The sequence below is a fragment of the Borostomias antarcticus genome, assembly GCF_949987555.1.
Source record: "Borostomias antarcticus genome assembly, chromosome: 10".
Lineage (NCBI taxonomy): Eukaryota > Metazoa > Chordata > Actinopteri > Stomiiformes > Stomiidae > Borostomias > Borostomias antarcticus.
In genome coordinates this window covers 18436459-18446899 of record NC_140243.1, presented here as the reverse complement: position 1 = coordinate 18446899, position 10441 = coordinate 18436459, and the positions used below count along the sequence as shown (strand labels likewise).

The window sequence follows — 10441 nt, the reverse complement described above, 5'->3', positions numbered from 1 at the left end:
CGGGGAACTGAAACTTGTTCCAAAACAAGGCAGGGAGGGATGGTGGAATTATTATGTGGAAATCTCTCGAGCGGAAGAGCAGTTTCCTCAGAGCAGACTTTGTCTGGTTTGTGTGTGGGACCCACACGACAGAGACCAGGTCCATTTTGTTACACCCCAGGGTTTATCGTCTGAACGCTTTCCCCCGAACTCGTCTGCAGACTGGAGCTGCAGTTTAACGAGGTCGCTTGTTCTATTGCATCGTGTCGTTTCTACCCCCGCGTCCCTCTCTGTGCCCTGCTAGCGCCCCCCTCGGCCCCCCAGCTCTTCCTCCAGGTGCCCCCGGATCCTCTGACCGGCCAGTGGGCCCTGCTCTGTGTGACCACGGGGTTCCACCCTCACCACCTCACCCTGGCGTGGACCCGCCAGAGCACCACAGATGACAGCCCCACCTCCATAGACCGCAACTGCACCCTCCAACCCCAAGGCCTTGCTCTCAACCAATCATCGAGGCCGAGTCAAGCTACCTCAGCTCTGGACTGGATGGCAGACAACTCTTTCTTCAATGTCACAGCCGGACCGCTGCTCTTGAATAAGTGCTTCCAGGTCACAGATAGCTCCGGGCAGGAAGTCGGCTTCATCAGCGTGTGGCCCCTCCCCCTCAGGAGTTCTCTTAATGCTGGGGTCACCTTTACCTGTAGTGTGAAGGACCATCCTGCTCTGAAGACACCACTGTCTACATCCTTTACCTGGGGTGAGCAATTACTGTGACACTAGCACATTGGACGTGACATTATAGGGGTTAAATATGAATCTTTCTGCAGCCAACAGTCAGTACTTGAATGTTTCTTCTGTATTATGTTTAAAATACATCTGATTCCTCTAGACACCTGTTGTACGAGCATGTCATTCACTAAGCGGCATCCAAAAACGTTGCAATTCACATTGATCGATTACTCAGCTCAGTCTGTCATGTCCGTGTTTGAGACAGAAGTGATTGGTTGGGTGTGTCAACAGATGCAGATCCCAATGAGGTGATTGGATGGCTGAATGTCCTGAAGCTGTGTGTCCTCTCTGGGGTGACAATGGTGGCATCACTGTCTGGTAAGCACATATGTCACTGCCATGGCATCATGGGAAATGTAGTAGTTTGGAAAGGAAGGCTAATGGCCGTTAGTTCTTATTTTATATTATTTTTGTTGTCCACAGCACTTGAAAAGATGTGCAAGAAAAAGAGACCTGTATCATTGGCAGTGTAAGTACAGTACAATGGACTACCAGTCTCTCTCTCTCACACACACGCACACACACACACACACACACACACACACACACACACACACACACACACACACACACACAAAGCATTCTGCATTATTTTCTTCTGCTTATCCTTGATACTTGATATCCTTGAGAACTACCAGCCCACTTATTCTAGACAAATTTACTTTTTAAGATGCTTTGGATAAAAGTTTCTGATAAATTACGTACGTGTAAAATGTCCCTGTGAGAAAAGTAAACACTGACACAATCTACGTTTGACCAATGCCTTTCTAGGAAGTAAGGTGTGAGACTGGAGTAAAGGGGGAACACCGGCTCGCCTCAACCGAACACACCAGCCCTTGACAAACAGGACCATGTCCAGCGCATATTCACTGTAGCGTGTAGTGTAGTATAAAACTGTACTACATGCTAAATGTCACTGCATTTTATAATCACATGATGCCTCACAGTCTGGCAGCGAGTCAAGCTCCGTTCTGTTCAATAAAGCTTTATTGTGCCAAAATGTAGCTGTATATATAAAAAAAAACATTTACAAATGTACAATATACTTAATCCATAATCGCAATCATCATCCAGTAATCAATGCTACATTCACATGGCTGTTTTTATTTCATTATTCTCTGCTTTTCTTTATGTACTGTATACTCCACACAGTTCCCATATACTGGAGAATCACTTCAATAATGACACACAGTTACATCAATACAGCACTTTGTGAACATTTTTGTCTTTGCTGAATGTTGACAGGAAGGCCCGGAAAGTGTTCTGTTCACCAGAACATCAGTCATTCAGTCGGTTCTGCGTATGTTAAAATGAATGTTTCGTGCCGGATCCAGCTGTCGAATAAATGTGGTGATGAACCCCCAACTATGTTGAAGCGAAATCCTTAGAGACAAGGATTTGAGCCGACACGCTTCCATTTGCGCGATCGTCTTGAATGTCTCTTGATGTTTGTGGTGAGGTGTGTGTTTTGCCTGCTCGGGTTACAGGTGCATTATGGGAGTTTGCTTGGTATACTCTCCTGTCCACAATATCCATTGTAATCTAAGACAATATCCTTGTCTAAATATTTGTCAGGTCCACAAGGTCCATGTGTCTAGGGGGCAGTGAATGTACAGTATTCAGTAATTCATTTCTTTTACACGGTAAACATGTTAGGAGTCATCCATCTAGAAACACACACACACCAGCCACATTATTGTGATTTCAACCTCTTTACTTTGACTTTGTTAATTCACATAATTAATATTGTAGGTCTTAAGCTGACAGTAGAGTAGGTAGGTAGCGTGTAGATCTTAAGTTGACAGTAAACATATCAACCTGTATGTTTCTAAAACACGATGGATCTTAACATACACACGTACACACACACACACACACACACACACTGAAACTGACATACAGTACACTCACCCCACTACTGTAACACAAAAGTACACACCACTGTGCTCAAATACAAGTCAATGGCACACACAGGTCGATATAATTACCCTTCACCAATTTGTGATAATTTTGTGATGCTGTGTTTGGAGGACTTATCTGCCATTGCTAAGCGATGGTGTTTGAAGGTGTCTCTTAGATATTAAATCTAACATTAATCGGTCTGGTAACTGTATGATGTTGAAATATAAAGATAATTAATAATTATTATTATTATTATTAAATACACAGACGTGTTCCTGCGTATCTGTTATTTGTTTGTCCATCTTGTCATTCAAACCAATACATATCCACATTCTTTTATGTACACATAATACCTAACTGGCTATGACGACATTACTTGATGCCAGGAAGCTGGCAACTCTTCATTTATGAGCCCTTGTTTTTCCTGCAGCCTTCAGAGGAGGATCCGAAGAACTCCCATATCCTGTCTCTAATCCGTGTACACAAATAGAGACTGATAATGTTAGCGGCAAGCCTCCCTCGCGCGTTAAACACCCTCAACGATAATTTCCTGCCCCTCCGGACACACGTAGACAATGTGTAATTTCAGCCGGGGCGCTAGGGCTCCGGTCGGTGTGTTCAGATAGTGTTAACCCGCTCTCGTTTACGTACTTGATCTTTCAAAGTGTAGTTTGAGCCCTCACCGGGAGACCAGAACATGTGACAGGACACACAGCTGGTCAGCTTGTTGCTCACCCCCTTCACCACGCTCCCCATATTCCCCCTCACCGCAGCGGAGGAGAAGTAAAAGATGAAGGGGTCCAGGCAGGCGTTGAAGGTGCTGAGCAACAAGGCCATGTCTCTCCAGTCGGGGCTGGTTTTGGTGATGAACCCCACGATGTGGGAGACGTTGTAGGGTCCAAAGCAGAGGGCGAACACCACCAGTGTCCCCAGAGCCAGGCCGATGGCCCTCAGGCGCCGGCGGCGGCCGATGTGCGGCAGCCCGGAGAGGATGCGGATGAAGTTGATGTAGCAGAAGCTGCAGATCAGCAGGGGGATGCAGAAGAGCACCAGACACAGCTCCAGACGGACCGGCAGGAGGATGTGCAGCTGCGCCTTCGTAAACTCCTCGTAGCACACGTTCCTGGGCATGTTCATTCGCGGGTTTTCGACGAGGGGGGTGGTGGAGACGTTGACGTTGACGCTGGAGTAGGGACGCATGGTGCTCTGAGGATTATAGTAGGGCATGATAAACACAATGCTCAACTGGATGCAGCAGAAGACCCAGAAGAAGATGCTGGCCGCCACTGCGTAACGAGGGCGCCGCTTCAGCGAGTGCTGGATGGGGAAGGCCACGCCCAGGTAGCGTTCCACGCTGACCGCCGTCAGAAAGAAGGTGCTGTTGTAGATGGTCAGGTAGAAGATGAAGCCCGACAGTGGACACAGGAAGTAAGGCAGGCTCCAGATCATGTGGTTCGACACCTCTTGCATCTTGAAGGGCAAGAAGACGAGGAAGAGGAGGTCGGAGATGGTCAGGTTGAGGAGCAGGATGTCGATGGGCGTGGCTTTCTGCCTCACCTTCCTGCTGAATGTGTAGAAGGCCAGGAGGTTGGCGGGGAAGCCTGTGTGAATGAAATTCAAGTATCACCAATGTGTTACGCCCAATTTGTTTCTTTCTGTTTTCCTACTTGATTGATGTTTTCTGAGTTTCTCTCAGTTTATTGTTTTAACCTCTGTAAAACTGCCTTTTCATCCATTCCCAGAGAATCCCTCTGTTTAGATAGAACATTTGGTCTGTGACATCACTCCCCTGTACCCTTTGTCTATGAGTGCACGTCACCTCCCTCTATACGACTGAGTCCCAATACTCTTGCTAGGATACACTTCCTGTTCAGAGTCCGGTTTGCAAATCGTAACATAGAATAAAACTATTGTCTTTGTTTGAAACCAGCTTGACCGACCACTCAGCGTGTTCTTGAAATCTAAACTAAACCAAGTAAGATCTTTCATTCATACCTGTCACGAAGGTGATGATGTAGACAGAAAGGCACAGGGCTGTGTGGCATTCCTGCATGGTGGCCTCTTTACTGGGCAGTCGCTTCAATAGCACGACGGAGCAAGACGAGTCACATCATCTCACGGAGTTTGAGGGTGATGAAAGCGTTCCAGCACAAGGAGCCTGGTCTGTCAGACAGTCTGTGGCGAAGGCTTCTTACTGGGTCAAAGCCCTGGAACTAACCTGGTTAGACAGTGTGGTTTTCCTGTCCCCAGTGACGAATCAACACTCATCTTTTCTCCAAGGGCTTCAAGCTATACTGACAAGAAAGAACAGAAAGAGATTATCACACACTGAGCACTTCGATTTGTCACTTCTCACTTGGTTTTTAAAGGTTCCACACAGCTAGGTTTGCGTTTAAAATAGATGTGTTTTGTTAAACACTTTTAAGACATTGCGTGGTATACATATCTCGATAGATACCTAACCAAGTTAACTAACTACAACTACATTAATATATAATTTCATCATGTCATAAACAGTGGAGAGACGTAGGGCCCGCACACCAGAACTCCGTTTTTAGACTTTTTATTATGAAAGGAAAGGAACTTGATGAAGACCACGCTGATGGTCGAAACGTTTTCATAATAAAAAGTCTCAAAACGGAGTTCTGGTGTGCGGGCCCTACGTCTCTCCACTGTTTATGAGTATTAGCCCAGCACCCATGGCGATGTGAGGATAGCCACAACCTTCGTATCATGTCATTTACAGTCATAATTTATACTGCTAAAGCCTCCATACACTGCACAGACAGACACAGGATGTTTGGCACGTGGTTTTATACAAACTGTAAAAGTGTCACATTATTGCTTCCTCTGTCATAGCTACAGTACAACATTGTATTATCATAAACTCTTATTGTCTTATCATAAACATTAACATGTTTAACAAACACAAGACAGCTTGTAAACCTAGAAACGCTAAATGTTTACACACTGTTGATGCCTGGTTCACAAGTTGCTGCTGGCTTTTTTTTTTCGAATACCAAACGTATTAAATAGTGGACTTAAAAACAGGTTGCGTACTAATAATTTGAAATAAATAAGTACATGTAGTCAAAGTTTTGAATTAACGGTACAGTGGCACTTACTCTGTGATCATGTAGGAATCACGCAGACAGAAGGACACCAGACACTTGTGGGGATGATTTCTTTATTTCCTCTCCACTGTAATATACAGAGAGAGGAAGGTGAGGAAACACAGTCAACCCACATATTGTGTATTATTAGCCAGTTGCTAAATCTCGGAAAGTTGAATGTGATGAGTCAAGAATTGTTAATATTCATGCAACCCGTGTTTGTTTTTTTACTTTTTATTATTATTTAATAAGCTATGTGAATCTAAACTTTGAATATGAGTTTGTATATGAGTTGCCAACTAAACGTGATATTCTTTCTTAGTGCACTAAGAAAGAATTGTTGACTCTAGTGTAACATTTCAAAACAGAAAGGTACTGTACGGTCATTTAAAAATTTACATTATGCTGCCTTGAAAAAAGTTGACAAACAATAGGTAACACCATCTTAATCAACTAATAAGAAATACAGTACATGTTTACAACAGTGTTGTTCTAGCTCTACTATCTTTGTTTGTTTACAAAGAAGAAATGAGAAACATAATCTTACCTCATTTCACAATGTATTTCTGGGAATATCCATGTGTAACCATTACTCAGCACTGTAGATTTCTTGCTTCTCTATTCTGCTCTGCTCCCGTGTTCGTGGGAGCTTTTGACGAACAAGCCCCACTGTCTACAGGGTTGTCTAAACAGTCAGTTTAGATTATGGAAAATGATTATTAGCTAGATACCACCGCAATTTGCTGCTGTAATCTATCTCTCCAACACTCTCCAAACACGGTTTCCGTAGTAACGCTTTCCCGCCCTATTGCAGGACACAGGGCACCATGTCGAGGGCGGACTGAAGCCGGCTGGTCCATTAGTTATTAGGTATTGACTGTTATCTGAGCCGCGGTGCTTTTCAGCTGTGTGGGTCCCTAGATAATGATGAAGGGAGAGGGTGAAGGGGGGGCAGCCGATGGGGGAGAACATCGATTCATCGTCTCATAAAACAAACCCTCCCTTCTCTGCCTTCAGGTTAGAGAGCCAGCGCCTATATGGCAATCCAAACACACCCCTGTCATTGTTGTCCTCCATCATTAGAACCATCGTTTACTATAGTGTTTTGAATAGACTGATAGTGAGTGCTTACCTTTCTGTTTCATTAGCTTAGTGATGTGTGAGTTTATTCTATACTCTATGGCCGACCACAGTGGAAATCCCCTGGAGTATTAGCTGTCAATTGTGTGCATTTACGTACTGTCAAATGCACACAACATTAAAATTGGAATGCAGTGGTTCTCTTGACCAAGAATCCCATTAAATGTACAGTCAAGCCGGAAAGTCTGCACACCCCTTTCACCTTCTCCATGTTTTATTACGTTACAGACTTCTTCTACAGTAGATTAACTTCAATAAAATTCTACACAAATCAGCCAATACTGACAAAGTGAAAACAGGTTTTTTAGACATTTGTGCTAATTTATTAAAGAATCTAAATGTAAAAAATCACATGTACACAAGTGTGCACACCCTTTGATATGACACCCAAAAGTGAGCTGAGGTGCATTTTGTTTCCACTGGTACTGCTCGAGATGTTTCTACAACTTGTGCACCTGTGGTACATTCAATTGATTGGACATGATTGGGGATTGCCAACAACTGCCTATATAAGGTCTCACAGTTGACAGTGCATGTCAGAGCAAACTCCAAGCCATGGGGTCAAAGGAATTATCTGCAGACCTCAGAAACAGGATTGTGTCAGGGCACAGATCTGGAGAAGGGTACGGAAACATTTCTGCAGCTTTACAGGTCCCAAAGAACACAGTGGCTACTATCATTCATAAATGGAAGAAGTTTGGAACCACCAAGACCCTTTTTAAACTGGGCAATCGGGGGGAAGACGGGCCTTGGCCAGGGGGGTGAGCAGGAGCGTCAAGGGTTACTCTGACAGTATCCTTGTAGAGAACCTTTCAAAAAATCAACCATCCAGGCAGCACTCCACCAATCAGGCCTTTATGGTAGAGTAGCCAGATGGAAGTCACTCCTTAGTAAAAGGCACATGACAGCCTGCTTGAAGTTTGTCAAAAGGCACCTAGAGGACTCTCAAACCATGAGAATCAAGATTCTCTGATCTGATAAAATTGAAGTTTTTGGCCTGAATATAAGTGTCACGTCTGGAGGAAACCAGCCACCGCTTATCACCGGGCTGATACCATCCCTACAGTGAAGCATGGCGGTGGCAGCATCATGATGTGGGGATGTTTTTCAGCAGTGAGAACAGGGGGACTCGTCCTGATAGAGGGAAAGATGAATGCAGCTAAGTACATCCAGATCCTTGAAGAAAATCTGCTCCAGAGCGCCCTAGACCGCAGACTGGGGCGAAGGTTTACCTTCCAACATGACAACCGCTGCTGCTCACCGCTTCCCCAGGGGATGGGTCAAATGCGGACAACCAATTTCACACTCTCAGGTGTGTGTCAATCATTGGGACTTTAACTTTAACAACCCGAAGCACACAGCCAAGAGAACAAAGGAGTGGCTTTGGAGAAAGTCTGTGAATGTCCTTGAGTGGTCCAGCCAGAGCACAGACCTGAATCCAATCGAACATCTGTGGAAAGAGCTGAAAATGGCTGAGTACCAATGCTCCCCATCTAACCTGACAGAGTTTGCAAGGATTTGCCAAGAGGAATGGGCAAACATCTCCAGAAACAAGTGTGCCAAGCTCATAGTTTCTTTCCCTAGATGCCTTGAACCTGTATCAGTGGAAACAAAATGCACTTCAGCTCACTTTGGGGTGTCATATCAAAGGGTGTGCACACTTGTGTACATATTTTTTATGAATTAGCACAAATGTCTAAAAACCTGTTTTCACTTTGTCATTATGGGCTATTTTGTGTAGAATATAATTTTGTGTAGAAAATGAACTCAATATGTTGTAGAATGTCTTTAACGTAATAAAACGTGTAGAAGGTGAAAGGGGTGTGCCAACCTTCCGGCTTGAATGTATGCCATCTAATTCTCGACAAGAGTGGTGATGGTGAATTTCTTTTCTCTCTGTTTTCAAACGGTGTCAACTGTAGAGTTTCTGGCCCCGTTCCCTCCTGATTTTTGGCCAACTTCCTGTTTTCTTGACTGTTAAAAACTAAACTTAAAATCAGCTTTCCATCAGACGTTGTTTTATTCACCTAGGGAAGCTTATTGCTTAATAACATTTCCCCCGAAAAATACTTGCTTACTAAAAATACTCAAACTTACTGTAGATGATGTAGACGATGACACAGACTGTCTTCAGGAAGTTACTGCATTCCGTTTTGTGACAACATTTTGTAGAGTCAGACCACATATTCCAAGAAGTGTTGCACTGCATCAGTATGATTGTATTACAAAATACCTTTTCATCATTGCAGAATAGCTAGATCTTGTAATATAATACAATATGCTGTACCTGTACATATTCGGCTTACAGTACTTACAGCATAGAAATGCTTAAAATAAAAATAATCCTAAAACTATGTAGAAGTACACATTTGATTTGATTTATTGATGGATTTAAAACACAAACAAGAATCCAAAGGATAACATGAGAAAGAGAAAACCCTTATTTCCATCATGGTCCCAGGGGCTGTTAGGCCACAGCAAAAACAAACATGACATGACATAAAAACATACATTTAAAACATTAGAAAAGCTACCCTATAGCTAAAATGGTACATCCTATAATTACAAAAAAACTGATTAAATTCCTAGTATAGGGGCTATTCCTCTACCCTGTCCATGAGCCACTTCCTGACTGTTTTCTTGAAGCTGTGGCGGCTTGAGCTCTGCTTGACGGGGATGGGCAGTTTATTCCAGTCCTGGTCTCCAGAGTAAGCGAGGGTGCACCGGCCTAGTTTGGAACGGAGGGAAGGAGGCTTAAGGTTAGCTGTGCTAGCTCTGGTTCTGTGGGTATGGGAGTCGCTGACCGGGGTGAAGTAGTTCTGAAGGTAGCAGGGGGACCTATGGTTGATTATGTTGTGCACAACATTGAGTCTGAGCTGAGTCACTCTGGCCTCTACAGGAAGCCAGTTTAGCTAATATGTTGTACATATTACATTCATAGATGAGGATAACATCATCATCCTTTTCAGTATAAGTGTAAGGAGTGAGTCACAGTTCTACTATCTTACTTCTTGTTTTATTGTGCTTCTTTGTTATATGCAGTTCCTCTGTGCACCATCCACCGGTTACATACAGTAGGCTACAAGGAATTTGACTCAGTGGATGGAAGTCTTGCATATAAAAAAACATTCTGATTCTGACTATAGATGAAGACAACATATGTAACTATTACATTCATAGATTAAAATAACATACATACAGTAACTATTACATTCATAGATTAAGATAACATACATACAGTAACTAGCCTATTACATTCTTAGATTAAGATAGCATACATACAGTAACTATTACATCGAAGATTAAGATAACATACATACAGTAACTATTACATTCATGGAATAAGATAACATACATACAGTAACTATTACATTCATAGATTAAGATAACATACATACAGTATCTATTACATTCATAGACTAGAAAAGGGGACTTGGGAGTGCAGGCCTCCTCTCATTGATGCATGTCGTCACAGTTGTTGAGTAAGTGGAGTGGGCTTTTCTAGTTCAGAAAAGGACAAG

General features: G+C 43.4%; 1 protein-coding gene across 1 annotated transcript; it reads right to left on the bottom strand.

Annotated features, from left to right (window-relative positions):
• Window positions 1-3285: 3285 nt before the first annotated feature.
• Window positions 3286-4720, bottom strand: LOC311314217 (free fatty acid receptor 2; the record flags this gene model as incomplete). The annotated part of the gene is made up of 2 exons (XM_084444554.1): window positions 3286-4268; window positions 4663-4720. 2 exons carry the CDS (start codon window positions 4718-4720, stop codon window positions 3286-3288), a joined length of 1041 nt encoding a protein of 346 aa, XP_084300680.1.
• Window positions 4721-10441: the final 5721 nt, after the last annotated feature.